This window comes from Anguilla rostrata, chromosome 14 (genome assembly GCF_018555375.3).
Source record: "Anguilla rostrata isolate EN2019 chromosome 14, ASM1855537v3, whole genome shotgun sequence".
In the NCBI taxonomy this organism is placed as follows: Eukaryota; Metazoa; Chordata; class Actinopteri; order Anguilliformes; family Anguillidae; genus Anguilla; species Anguilla rostrata.
The window spans coordinates 11,311,538-11,325,301 of NC_057946.1; the positions used below are offsets into that span (position 1 = coordinate 11,311,538).

Below are 13,764 nucleotides of genomic sequence, written 5' to 3' on the forward strand. Positions count from 1 at the left end.
TGCAGCTACACACATTTAAGTTGCACTGGAGACAAAAAACACATTCAGATAAAATTTAAATATGGTTTTATTTAAAAGGATTAAAAAAAGGTGGAGGAAAACAGGTGGGTCCTTTAACTTTAAATTTCACAACCAATCAAAAGAAAATGCTCACCGACTTCTCTAAGAATCCCTCCCTGCATTTCCCCATGCCCAGCCACCAGTCTCCAACCCCCCACCCCAAATGTCAAACAAGCAGCTTTCTGAGTGAGTGAGTATGAGAGTGAGTGAGTGCACAAGTGCATACACTCTGTACCGTGTTAAGCAGATCCTGGTACTTCCAGCTGACTGAAAGACGTGATGAGGCTGTAGTGCGATTTCTCTTCCTCGGTCAGCTCCATGTTTCCTGGCCTGACCACCACGGTCACGTTCACCCCAGCCTCCTCCGCTGCCCTGGCTTCTATGGAAACACAAAGCACCCGCTTTGACACTAAGTGTTACCTGTGCCCCCTGCCAGCGGCACAGGCCTGGGCCTACCCTTACTCTGGTGGACACACAGTGAGCAGAGCAGCGAATATCGGTGTCAAATCACTGCAAGGTCTATGGACTCAGCTGTATCTTGAGGTGCTGCATACAGTAGATACTTTCTGCATGTGTAAAATGTGTTCCATGTCCATTTCCAAATCTGTGTACATGAATCATCACTAACTTTATTTATTTGATAATCAAAAATTAACTGAACTATAATGTTTAACGATCAAGTATTTATTTTACTTTTACACTGCATGCATAATCCTTTGGCTTGATTTCCACTTCTGAGTCTTAATTGCTGATCAATTAATAAAGACATTTTACCTGAAGCATTCAATATTCCACACTCACTTTATTCATTTCCAAAGGATTGCACTGTAGTTGCATTTATACTAAATTTAAAAATCTGTACATTCATAGGCTTTCTGAAGTTGTAGCTTTTCAGGGCATTTTATCCCACAAAATACCTACATGTGCATCCTCAACACCCTTGGTAATTACTCTTCAGAAAAAAAAATATTGACATTAATGAATATGTTTAATAAATATTAAAAAATTCCAATCATAAATGCAATCATACAAAATACTGACGCTGTGATCTATTAAAATACCTCGTGTGATGTCTGTCAAGAACATGATGTCTTCAGGTGCACACCCAAGTCTGTCTGCAATCTTCTGGTAGCTTTTGCTCTCCACTTTGAGGCCCATGTTAGTGTCAAAGTGACCATCAAATAACTGGGGAGAGGGAGAAATTTTTTAAAAAAATAACTTTTTTTTAAGTTTAGTACAATTAATGACCAAATGAATAAATGCCCATAATTCTAAATGCCCAAATTTACTTGACAAAGAGTATGATAAAAACAATGGTTCCATTTGTCTGCTGAATGTAATTCTACAGAAAAGAATACACCCATTGCTCAAAAAAAAAAAAAGAAAAAAAGATGCATCTCCAGACAAAAAAAACCCTTACATTTAGGAGATCGCCTTCTACAGAGTATCTGAACAGCAGCTTCTGTGCCTCTACACTTCCTGAGGAGTAGATGTAGACCTTGAGTCCAAGCCTCCTCCACCTTCGGATGGCTGGAACCACATCTTGGTACACTCTGTTCCACACACAGAAGAGAGAAACAGAGGGTAGGGAGCAGGAGTCAGAACCACAGTGTCTCTCATTCTGCCACCGGCATACACCCGGCAGCTTCCAATCCTTTAAAGGCAAGCCCCAAAACCACGTGGACACTGCCCCAAACCGAGGCTGGGGACCTTCGTTTGTCTTTATTAGGTCAAACTACGTTTGTCTTGCAGCCTGCACATCAGTACTGTCTCCACAATAGTCCTCACCTTGGAAAAAAGACGAGAGGGTCTGAGAATTCAGAATTACATAAATATAGCACGTCACCCACTACTTACTCGCCTTTGATTTTCCCTGAAGCATATGCCGCTCTCCACATGTGCCCCTGTAGCTGCTTCAGTGCAGTGGTCTTCCTGTCTGATGCCATCTGCCACAGGACGTTGTCCACCACCTCGCGAATAGCCTTCTCCTCATCCGTGTGCACTGTCTGGTCTAGAACGTGGACCGGGCCAGCTCGGTGTTGCTTGGTGTCCTCCTCTGCCTGAAACAAAACAAATAATGGCACTTTTAAGTAGAATCCATTGCTGCAGCCTGCCCATTACCTGATACATTTATCTATGGGACAGGTAGAACATTGCACAAACAGAATGTCAGTTTGCATGACACAGTGAAGCACTGCAAAACAGAAAGATAAAAATGTAACAACCCACTCACAAAATTGCAGTACAGTCCACACGTTTACACCTGTAAAACAGCAGTCCAGGGGAAAAATTGGTTACTGGCTGACAGCCAGTCATTTCAGCAGGGGAGAGGATGGAAGCACTTCGTACAATCCAGCACTCTCACAAAGGCTCCCCGCCATCTTAAGGAAGTTATAATATGGAAATCACGGCACTACCGTCTAATTTCCTGAACGGCATATTGCAGCCTCTTCTACACTCCGCATACAGAAGCGCACAGACACACCAAATGCCCATTGGGCCTTACATCTATTATGGTTTCACCCAGTTGCACATGTGCATGATAAACGAATGCGTCTTAATGGATCACTTCAATCAATCGCAAACAGTTTAAAATGCTGAAGGCAACCCAGACGCAACGCAGGTTTGTCTCGGGAATAATTTCAGGATAATATAAATATTATATAGCCACGAAAGAATAGCCTATACTTATAACATTGTGCGATCCCCACTGCACTTTAATCGCAAACAATGCGAGCGGCTATGCTGACATTCACTGATTATGGTCCTATACCCTGTAAGGGTAAGGGACACTGGTCCTTCACGCGATAATTCTCTGAGCAGCATTATTGCATATCCAGATACTGTTGCCAAATCAGCCAAAAAAAAAACAAAAAAAAATCAAAATTCCAATTGATACGTTGCTCTGCTCCCGGCTTCAAGCAGGGGATATTGCGACCGCATTCATTCGGATATCGAGGCAGTGTTGCAGCTACCGCGGTACATTAGTGCACAAATTCCGACACGCCCAGTTTCACACCGATGTCAAACACAATGCCATTTTCCAAGATATTATAAAGAGCATATATTGATTCCATTTGTAACGTAACTACACTGAGCGCTTAAGGCTAGCCACGTCGTTGTTACGGTACTGATATCGATCTACACACTCTTGGAGGCTGGCAAGACAGGCTACCTGCTTTTTTAAGAGATACACATCTTGCTTGCACTCGTCCTCTTCCCAGTGTGCAGACAGGTAGTCCTCTAGATGCTCCTTGATATATGGAAATAGAATATCCTGCAATGGAAGGAAACGGAATGGTTATTTACTGCAATTTAGACGTAAATCGTTTTTTTCTTGCATGGTTAATTTTTTAGGGCTGTGCACATCCAAATGTAGGCGATCATATAATTGTTAACTTGCCTTAACAAATGTGATTGGTGTCGTAGTTCCTTCAATGTCCAATAACAGTACGCTGATGTTAGCTGGTATTGCAACTGTAGCCATCTTACGTTAGACGGATGATAATGGGGGAGAAAAAACTGAACAGCTGCACCGATGATATGGTTATGTAGCAGGCTAGCTAAACGAGTGTACTTCACGTGCGTTCGACAGATCCCTTTAAAAATCTATTCTGCGTGAATTTAGCCGACAAAATCGCATTCATACCGCAGGCAAAACCACCACGAGATAACACCGGTACCAAGCAAGTTCCCACTTTTCGCGCTTATTATCTAATGAAGGTTTAATCCAATCAGAAGCGAAAAAATTGCGACCTTACATCCAAAATCCGACCCTGGTTCTGTTGGTTTGGCGAGTTCGCCGTAGTTAAATGTGTTCAAGCCAATTCAAGCAAAAGTAGTACGTCTGAGCGCTGTGAACACGTTCGACAGCTGAGCAACACAGTCAAAGTAGAAGGCAATCACCAATCAGTGTAGAGAGTGGAGTAACTTGTCCAAACGATAAGACGAAAAGCCACGCCTTCTTATCATCCTAACATGGCGGCGGAACGCTCATGACTGGTCAATGATTCACTTCCGCTAGGTTATTCAGAATTTAATCATTGATTTACAACCTTGCGTTTCTCAAGTACATGAGCATCATTTTGCTGTGGTTTTGTGTGCTACTGACATTAACTAAATAATCTTTAAAATGTTATCCGTTTACTGTGCTCAAGGTGGCAACATATCGAAATTCTGTTTCCTGGTTTGAAAGCTGAACGTACCTCGGTTTATACTCTTTGAAGGGACTGACAGGACAATGGCTGACAGAATGCGCTGCATGGAATGAACTGCAAAGATGCTTTTACTATCCCCTCAGAAATGTCAGAAACAAGGCACAACTCGAACTTCTCACAGATGGGAAAACAACAATAGTGTCTGAAGTCAATGTTGGTTAAAGATAAGTGAGTTTCCTGCAAACACTAGATGGTGCCATCCCTACTGAAATTTCCAGCTAAGACCTGGTTGGGTTCTTATCTGGTTTTAGATGGTTTTAAGATGTGTTTTCTTTTGACACTTCTATCTGATCATAACTGGTCTATGGTTAGTCAAAGCTGGTCTGTAGCTGGACAAAGCTGGTGGTCACACTAGTGGACTACCTGACAATATAGGCTGGTCAGGTGGCAAACAACTGGTCAACCAGCTAAAAGTGTTGAAGACACAGACCAGTTTAGGCTGGTTTAAGATTTTAAGAATTTTCCAGATTTTCAGCAGGGCTGTCAAATGTAAATTGAATGCTGAATTGTGAGTTTTCAGCCTATAACTGTTAAAGGTATCCATCCATTATCTATACCTGCTTATTTCTGGTCAGGGTCACAGGAGGTCCTGGAGCCTATCCCAGCATGCGTTGGGCAAGAGGCAGGAACACACCCTGAACAGTTTGCCAGTCAACCGCAGGGCACACGCACACCATTCATTCTCACCTAGGGGAAATTTAGACTGTCCAATTAGCCTAATGCATGTCTTTTGACTGTGGGAGGAAATTTAACATGCACGTCTTTTAACTGTGGAAGGAAACTTAGACTCTCCAATTAACCTACCCTGCATGACTTTTGACTGTGGGAGGGAACCAGATTACCTGGAGGAAACCAACGTGGACACAGGGAGAACATGCAAACTCACCACAGAAAGACAAGATTTGAACCGAGATTTGAACTAAGGACCTTCTTGTTGTGAGGCAACAGTACAACCCACTACACCGCCATGCTTAATAAATATACTGCAGCTGAATAACAAGCATAGCGAGACAATATTCTGTTAATGCAGATACAAGCATTCCATCCCTGGGCCATTCTGGCATATCTAAAGATACTGGCTGTAGGCTTTCTTTTATCCATGGCACAAACTGAGACATCAATGGTGACACCATGAAATTCTTCTGTTCATTAAATTGATTTTAGCACACCCTAACAGAGATATACTAAAGGGGAAAGAGAAAGCTGCCGATTCTGGCTTTTGTCTAGCAGTGTCGGCTGACAGCTGGACTGATTATTTGTATGTGGGCCAAAAAAGGGCCAGATGTGGAAGTAACATACCAGCTTTTGGATAGTATGTTTATTATTGGGCCAAGGTTGGTATACAGTATGTAGCCCATAACCACACAGCCAATTGTGGCCGACAATGGGTCAAAAATATGTGAAATTGACGTCTGGAATCACGCTTCGTTAACGCATTGTCAGCGTGATGTTTGCATGTTTTCAATGCATTGTTAACATGTGAAAATCAGCATGTTAATAGGGCATATATCGATGCAGAAAAAAGTAAAATATGTGGGCCAGATATAGGCTAAGCACATTTTTCTATCTGGAAGGGGACATGAAAAAATGAGCTTGGATAAAAGGAGTTGGATGGCTGAAAGAAAAGGTGGAAGAGAGGATACAACTGAATTTGCGACCAAAATAAGTTGAGAGGTTAAGAAACAGACACAAAAAATGGCATCAGATAACAGGGTTTTTCCTATCCCATTGATATCTGTTCAGAGTCAGCAACAGCAAGTGCATGTGAGCCCATGTCACCAAGCGTGTCATGAATATGGGCACAGCTGCACCCATCAGCCAGTAACTATGATGGGTGTTAGCAGCAGTTTTTTGCCGCCACTCTGAGAGTCCCTGGGCCTCCCTGGTGGCGATGGTGCAGAAAAAAGACGGCTCACTCTGGTTCGGTGTGGATTACCGAATGCTGAATGCGGTGACAAAAAGAGACTTCTACCTGGGCCTGGCATTTTATTATAGGTGCTTCATCAAAAACTTCACCAGCACCACCACCTACCTGCATGCAATAAAAATAGTGAATACTGTACAAGATCTGTCTGGTTTGTCTCTGGACACAATCGCTGCAAATCAGTCAGGCGCTACAGGTACCATATTGCCCTTAGCCAGGGTTGCATAGTGACATATTACATATAATCTGGATTAAGTAATCGGATAACAAAAATGAAGTAAGTGACGTGATTTTTCTGATATGTCTACTGTAGAATATTTTTGGCTAATGAAATTTAAAGTAATCCAAAAGCAGTCAGATTGCACCTTTTGGGTAATCCAGCATATTATGTTGGTAATATTTTAAGTCACCCAATTTATAATTAGTACCGAATTAGGCAAAATATTATAAATTGAATCGTATAATCTCTAACAAAAAATTGTCTGGTGTTAGAGTTGTATTATTCTAGGTTTCTACATTTCGAATTTAGAAATTTTACTATCTTCCCCGTTTATAACCTGGTAAATGGTCGTGGTTGCTTGTGTCAGTTAAACTGCACTTTTTTTTTACTTCGATTAACTGAATTAGCTACTAAACATTCAAAAGCTACTAAAAATAAAACAAATTACTCATTTACACTATAGTAAATACAGTAATCGACATTACATCGGAAATGATGACGCCTCTCACGGGGGCGGAGTTCTGTCTGCCATTTAAAATCGTTGATGAAAGTCCCCTGAGTCATTCTGTTTCAGTCAGCCATTTTGTACGACGCGGCTGAAGTTGGTTGTTGTCTCTGTGTTAGTCGTCTAAAGAAAACCGTTTTAGATTAATTCATACGTCGCCAACAATCGCCTATTAGCTGAAAAAATGGAGAACGAAGGTCAAATTGACTTCAGCACGGATGAATTTCCCGAGGGGTCCAAAATAAATGCAAGCAAAAATCTACAGGACGATGGGTAAGACAACACCTCAAGCTACGTTGGCTAGGTTAGCTAGTTAGGCCGCAGCTAGGCTAAGTTATTTGTGCACGGTTATCACATTCAGCCGGTGCAATCAAACGATTATTCTGAGAAACGAGGAGTTAACGGTCGGCCACAACCGATGCGATGTCTCGTTTTAGTCGAGGTTGCGACTAGCGCTCGCTGGTTTGCTAACGTTAGCAACACAAACCGTTTTAAAGCGCGATCTTCTGAGTAGCTAGCTCGATGGCTAACGTGAATTGTGTCTTAAGGCCAGTGAAACGGTTATTTTACAGCTGGCGCGAGCAGCCTCGCAAAAATTGCGAGCTTACGTTATCTTATCCGAGTATAAGCAAGGAATAGCCAATGTATGTGTACATACTATTTCTTTAGTCGTCATGCTAGTAGCGGGGGTACCAAAATAATTCAAACCATTTCCTGTTATCACTGCACTATATGTTTTCTAAGATCACGTTTGCTATTTAGCTAGCTTGTATGCGCGCTTCCGCGATTTTTCCGCGCTTTGCAAGCTTCGTAGCAGGTTTGTTCGTTTGCACTGATGACCATCTGGCATTGCTTTAACTCAACCGAGTAGTATACGGTAGAATTAAGGGATTGTTTGCTTACAAGTTAAAGTAGTTATGAACAAGGCATTGGCGTTTCAAATCCTGAGTAGCCGAAGTTCTATATCATTCATGTCGCAGTAATGCGTGCTAACGTTTTAACTGCTCTAAACAGGAAGTTGGCGACAGTATCAGATGAAACTCTTTGATGGGTAGTTTCGATGCCAGTGGGAAAAAAAGTGATACTAGCTCTTTTCCTGCACCTTGTCCATTTTCATTATTTTTCCTTCCCTCTACCAATATCACCTGTATCACTTAACACAAACGGTCAGCATTACTGTGGGTTTATGGATTCATTTTCAATCCGCAGCAAAATGTTCATTGGTGGCCTCAGCTGGGATACCAGCAAGAAAGATCTCACAGATTACCTGTCAAAGTTTGGAGAGGTCCTGGATTGTACCATCAAAACAGACCCCATTACGGGACGGTCCCGGGGCTTTGGGTTCGTCCTCTTCAAAGATGCAGACAGCGTGGAGAGGGTATGTTATACTATAATTTAGACTTATTCTATGAAAAATTGGGCTTGAATTCAAATGGATTAGTTCATTTAATTTCCTGTTTCTCCAGGTGTTGGAGCTGAAAGAACATAAATTGGATGGGAAGCTTATTGATCCTAAGAGAGCCAAAGCAATGAAGGGCAAGGAGCCTCCTAAGAAAGTGTTTGTTGGAGGGCTGAGCCCAGAGACCTCGGAGGACCAGATCCGAGATTACTTTGGCACATTTGGAGATGTAAGTAGTTTGGAGGGTAGATTTGTATGGGAAATGTTATTTGGATCTGTCCTAGTGTCTAGGTTTTTTTATGACTGTGTAACATTGGGTATTGGGATTTATTTAAAAATGTTTTACTTCAGCACTATTGAACTGTTGCTAATGAGAACTGCTGCCAAAGGGAAAACTCATCTGGTGTTTTATCACTGGTCAGACTAATGAACCGTCAAAGGGCAGTACTTGAATTTTGGAACGTGTTTGTTTGGGACAGTTCATTAACCTGTGAACCTGACTGTTAAATTTGTCAACAGATCGACAGCATTGAACTGCCAATGGACACCAAAACCAATGAGAGGAGGGGTTTCTGTTTTGTGACATACTTGGAGGAGGAACCTGTCCAGAAACTTCTGGAGAATCGTTACCATCAAGTTGGGTCTGGAAAGGTGTGTGGACTTGTTGTAATATCCCAGCTGAACACATTTACTGTTGTGCTCTTTCTTGATTGTGTTTTGTGAATATAAATTCTGGAAAGGGTAAAAAATGTAAAGGATAATGACTGAGAAAATTGGTAAGTGTTGAAGTGCCTGCATATCAAAACAAATTGGAACAAATGCAATGTAAATTAACATTGTACACTTGCCTTTCAGTGTGAAATCAAAGTTGCCCAGCCCAAAGAAGTTTACAGACAACAGCAGCAACACAGAGGGGACAGGGGTAACTACGGAGGAAGAGGGGGATCCAGAGGGCGTGGCAGAGGTATGTCACACTTATTTCACACTCTTGAGGAAGAGGATTTAGGAATTTTGTTGACTTTAGCTGTGCCTTTGTCACTTAAGCTCATCTTGGTTTCTTGCACTTGCCTGTAACAGAGAATACACAGTTTTGTCAGAAAACTAAATGACTGTTGCAATTAGAATTTTCACATTAATGGACACTACCTCTTGATAAGCCTCCTGGTTTTGATGTCCTCCTAAGATCTGGCTATTAATTTTTGTCACCTGTAGTGGACATGAGTCTTTGGTCTTGATCTCAAGACCCATATTGTACTATGCTGAAATGTAGACAACAAGGGACATTCAACTTTTATTTCTGCCAGGTCTCAGGAGGGTATGGCAGGGTTCAACACTTGTCTGACACCCAATTTTACCCCATGCAAGTAAAACTGCTCGGCCACTTGCCCTATCCAACTAGTGACACTTTGAGGATAATTCACAATTCTGAGAGATGGGGGATGTTAAACCTGTGTAGAGTAGACTGGCTGAATGTTCACGTTAATTGGCTGTTTTTTTGGTGGAAAAGAGACTGGGGCATGTGAGGACATTGTACTGAATAGTTTTCACTTGTCTGTAACAGGTCAAAGTAACAGCTACGGTCAGGGCTACAACAACTACTATGGCCAAAATTATGGTGGTTATGGGAATGGATACAACACAGGATACAATGGCTACCCTGGCTATGATTATTCTACTAACTACAACTACAATACCTATGGCTATGGACAGAGCTACGACGACTACAATGGTAAGGCAAACTATTGATGGTACCGTAATACGTTGCTTGGCCAAAATTGGTAGTACTGTGGCTTTGGCAGGGGGGATTTACAGGAGGCTTAAACGATTCCTTGGAGTTGGCAATGAAATGTTATTTTGTTATGGTAACAGCTTCCGTTTCACATTTTTGTGGAAACTGGGCGGAGAGCCTAATTGGCTCAAACACGTCTGTTTGTTTGATCATACATGATCGAACAGACGTGATCTAGCAAAATTCAAATGATAACAGGCTGTACACACCATACAGACGTTGGTCAGTTTGGCAGCTTTAAACTAAGCTGCTTATGTATTCCTGTTGCCCAATAAAACCATGGATTTACATTTGCCTCTACTGTGTGACCTTATTCCTTCAATTGCCCCAATGCACAAGACTGCAATTCTGATCAAAAATAGGTTCAATTGGTATTTATTTCAATGATTTTAAAAGCCAAATTGGCAATATTCTGTTTTTAATGTGCACAGTTTAATTATGGTAAGATAATATACAGTGTATTATTCCAATACAGAAGAACAATGGCATTGAAAAGAATCCTAAAACAAAACAAACCTTTATGTAGCTTCAAGTCAGCTTTACCTGGGGTAAAAGTTAGATTTCTATGAAAATTGCTGCAGTGTCATGTTTTGTTTTTTGCCTTGCTTAAATTTGCATCCAACCGCTGTCCCATAATCTGTGTCATTAGGCCAGCAAAGCAGTTATGGCAAAGCTTCACGGGAAGGTGGAAACCACCAGAACAACTACCAGCCATACTGATCAGAAATCTAGACCTGCTGAAATAATTTTGGTAAGAATGCAGCTTGTGCTTCCCTTTTTTATTTATTTACTTTTCTTTTTAATAAATTGTTTTGGCTGACTTCAGTACTTTAAAGATCAATAGACATTTGCAACCCAAAATACTTCCAACCCAAAAAAAAGTGGTAGAACTTTGCCATGCACCCAATTTTGAATGTTGAATTTTGTTTAAATAATGTCTATAGATCTTTAATTGCCAATGCTTATGTAGCATTTTTCTTTTAGCTCTCCAGAAAAACATGTTTTTCTGGAGATTTTTTTTCCTTTTCTTTGTTTCCCTCCCTGCTTTTCATAACAGGTGGAAATAACATACAGAGACTTGATAGCAAATTTAACAGGTAACGTACTGCTAAAGGGTACAAGTAAGGGCCTATCCTTATTTTCTATCCTCTTCCTAATTCTCATTGTACCTTGTTTGTACCTGCCAGTGAGGACTTCATTGCAGGCCGTGTGTCACCTGACCACGACATTCTCTGGGCGTCGCACATAGCGGGCAGAGAGCACGGCATGCACAAGAAAACGCTGTCCTGTGGTATGGTCTCTTCCACCTTCCTGTACCAGCGTAAAAAGCATAAAACAGAAAGGAAATCTACACTTTTTTATTTTTAAGTTGACAATGTTTTGTTTAACGATTTGTGAAAATTGGTTTTTTACAGGAATTTTAAAATGAACATTAAGTGCTGTTAACTGCTTTATTGTATTCTCTATTTTAGTGTTCTTGTATTTCAGTTCTGGAGCATCAGTGTTTGTTTTTTTTCTTTTCTAAAATGAACTTCCTTTAAATTGCTTACTCATAATGCTTGCTTTTTCTTTATAGCCTTTAAAGAACTTCACATGATAAACGCCACAAACCTTTTCCTTAAAACATAGGTGTTAAAGATCATATGTAAACAAGCTTTATGAAGCCATAAAAAGCTGACATTTAAAATTATTTTAGTGATTTAAGGAGACATTCTATTAATTGGCTGGGTCCTCTGCCTAAATGGGGTTGTAAAGAAAGCTTGAGTCCTATTTGGCATTGCTCCTCAGTGGTGAAATTGTCCACCAATAAAATGGAGCTGAAGCTTTTGCCGGCTGGTGGTCCCTTTTGCAAAGCTGCATGTTGAACATATGATCTTTTGAACAGACTGGAGAACTTAATAGCTTTAGTTTGGCAGCACAAGAAGTTAATCAGTGAAACGTGGACGTGCTCTAATTTTCAGTTTTTAAAAGTTGTCCATGGTTCAAATAATTAACACAAATTTCTATCTTCTCTTTCAGATGGGCAGGTCGACTGAGAGTTCAACTGTGTACCCTGGTGGCAGCTCGGGGATTCTTGTCCTTTTTTAATCAAATCATTCTTTTAAGCTTTATTTTGTTATCTACAGAAGTTGTTGACACGCCATGTGCCCAACTGTAAATAGGGAGATGTTCCTGAATTTTTTTTCATTGTGCTTTGCGTATATGGGTGTTGTGATCTGTCATTCTGTTCTGGATTGTTTCTTTTTGTTTTGTGTTTTTTTTTTTTTTTTTTTTCCTTCCAGTTCAAAATGAATTAAAAGAGTGGGTACAGAACTGTAGTCTCATCTTTGTTTGCATCAACTTTGCTGTATTGGCATATGCCATGTTTATAATCTTATGCAAGATTTTCTATTTAAGCTGTATATTATTGCTGTAGTAAGTCTGACCTAAAATGTGAGTCAAGCTATCAAGTGTTTTTTGAGGAATTCATTGGGATATCACCGTGACTTTGGACAGTTGTATCAAGGCCTGGTTTTAGGTAACTTGGGCAACATGCCATCTGGAGTAGGGTTTCAGGAATTAAGATGCACAGGTGAATACTGGTCGAATTTACCTGTGCCTTTTGACGTCATTGTAGGAATGAAGCTTTGTAGCTTTTACTTCTTAATCAAAAAATGCCAGTCCTGTAGTGTGGTATACCATGAAATCAATGCTGCTACATGAGATTATTTACATTTTTTAAATGAATTGTTCTTGTCCCTAGTGGCATGTAGGTGTTTGTGCTTTTAGACCTTACTTTTTACAGTAGAAGTCGGTGCTTGAATTGAGTGACCAGTTACGGTTGGTCCCTTATTTGCCGTGTGTTTTTATTTTTTATAAACACTGAAAACTAATTCCTAGTCAAGCCCAGCTAACGTTTACTCGTTTATAGCAAAAAAACAGCTAAGATCACAACTCTGCATTCATAGTTAACACTGCAGAAATACTGGACAGAAATCATTTTTACAGTGTGGTATTTACTGGAGCTCAAGGGTGTATTTGGCAACTGGGTGGCGCACTTCAGTTGTAGAGGCGGGTGGTGGCATGTTACAGGCCAAATAAGCAGGAACCAGGAATCTGTTCCCTGGTTGAAGTTTTTGTAAATGTGTAATGCATCTGATGAACCTGTTCTGTATTCAACACTAGCAGTAGTCTGGTCATAGGTGAGCATCAAATAGCGCACTCTAGATGGATTTGTACTCCTTTTCATGCTACAAATTAGAAATGGCACTACCCATTCTTCAAAATACCAGCAAGTTCACAATTTGAGATCAGATCAGATGTAAGAACATGAAGCAAAGTACAGGGCTTCTATGCCCATGGAATAATGGGCAATCATTGTTTTGACAGCCACTTAATGAAATGGGACTGAAGCCAGTTGCCAATCCGATTCACAGCTATCCATCTGTACAGATTCTGTATATTAACCAGCTGCACTACAACTTTAAACAATGGCATTATTTTTAGTTAACTGACAAGCGTAGTCGATACAGGCAGCCACCGTGATCAAATACAATCGAATATTCTGTCCCATACGTATTTAGGCCAACTGCAGGGTAACACTGACTCTAGGCTGGATAAAGTAATGCGAACGTCATAGTGAAACCGAGGAAACTGCTTTTCCGATTGGT

At 40.8% G+C, this 13,764-nt stretch overlaps 2 protein-coding genes across 5 annotated transcripts; one reads left to right on the forward strand and one right to left on the reverse strand.

Annotated features, from left to right (window-relative positions):
- Window positions 1-49: 49 nt before the first annotated feature.
- enoph1 (enolase-phosphatase 1) lies at window positions 50-11,388 on the reverse strand. 3 transcript variants are annotated; one of them, XM_064307602.1, is made up of 7 exons: window positions 3,822-4,005; window positions 3,464-3,547; window positions 3,236-3,337; window positions 1,918-2,120; window positions 1,481-1,613; window positions 1,122-1,245; window positions 50-439 (listed from the first exon to the last, which is right to left on the reverse strand). In XM_064307602.1, exons 2-7 carry the CDS (start codon window positions 3,545-3,547, stop codon window positions 300-302), a joined length of 786 nt encoding a protein of 261 aa, XP_064163672.1. In that variant the 5' UTR covers window positions 3,822-4,005; the 3' UTR covers window positions 50-299. The 3 variants fall into 3 exon arrangements, with proteins under 3 accessions (XP_064163672.1, XP_064163673.1, XP_064163671.1); XM_064307603.1 differs by lacking the exons at window positions 3,464-3,547; window positions 3,822-4,005 and adding an exon at window positions 11,284-11,388; XM_064307601.1 differs by having other exon boundaries at window positions 3,464-4,004.
- On the forward strand, window positions 6,975-12,427 carry hnrnpdl (heterogeneous nuclear ribonucleoprotein D-like). Of its 2 annotated transcripts, XR_010325296.1 has the most exons (9): window positions 6,975-7,199; window positions 8,136-8,304; window positions 8,393-8,554; window positions 8,845-8,976; window positions 9,181-9,289; window positions 9,887-10,054; window positions 10,764-10,865; window positions 11,302-11,405; window positions 12,134-12,427. XR_010325296.1 is itself a non-coding variant. In XM_064307599.1 (8 exons), exons 1-7 carry the CDS (start codon window positions 7,111-7,113, stop codon window positions 10,832-10,834), a joined length of 900 nt encoding a protein of 299 aa, XP_064163669.1. In that variant the 5' UTR covers window positions 6,975-7,110; the 3' UTR covers window positions 10,835-10,865; window positions 12,134-12,427. The 2 variants fall into 2 exon arrangements, 1 of the variants encoding a protein (XP_064163669.1); XM_064307599.1 differs by lacking the exon at window positions 11,302-11,405.
- The last annotated feature ends 1,337 nt before the right edge of the window (window positions 12,428-13,764 follow it).

Coding starts and splice junctions, on each gene's coding strand:
- enoph1 (XM_064307603.1), bottom strand. CDS start 11,382: ATGCCGTGCTCTCTGCCCGCTATGTGCGACGCCCAGAGAATGTCGTGG. Junction 3,338..11,283: donor CACTGGCAGGTACAAACAAG/GTACAATGAGAA, acceptor CTTCCATTGCAG/GATATTCTATTTCCATATAT. Junction 440..1,121: donor CTTGACAGACATCACACGAG/GTATTTTAATAG, acceptor GTGTTTCCATAG/AAGCCAGGGCAGCGGAGGAG.
- hnrnpdl (XM_064307599.1), top strand. CDS start 7,111: ATGGAGAACGAAGGTCAAATTGACTTCAGCACGGATGAATTTCCCGAG. Junction 8,555..8,844: donor ACTTTGGCACATTTGGAGAT/GTAAGTAGTTTG, acceptor ATTTGTCAACAG/ATCGACAGCATTGAACTGCC. Junction 10,055..10,763: donor GAGCTACGACGACTACAATG/GTAAGGCAAACT, acceptor CTGTGTCATTAG/GCCAGCAAAGCAGTTATGGC.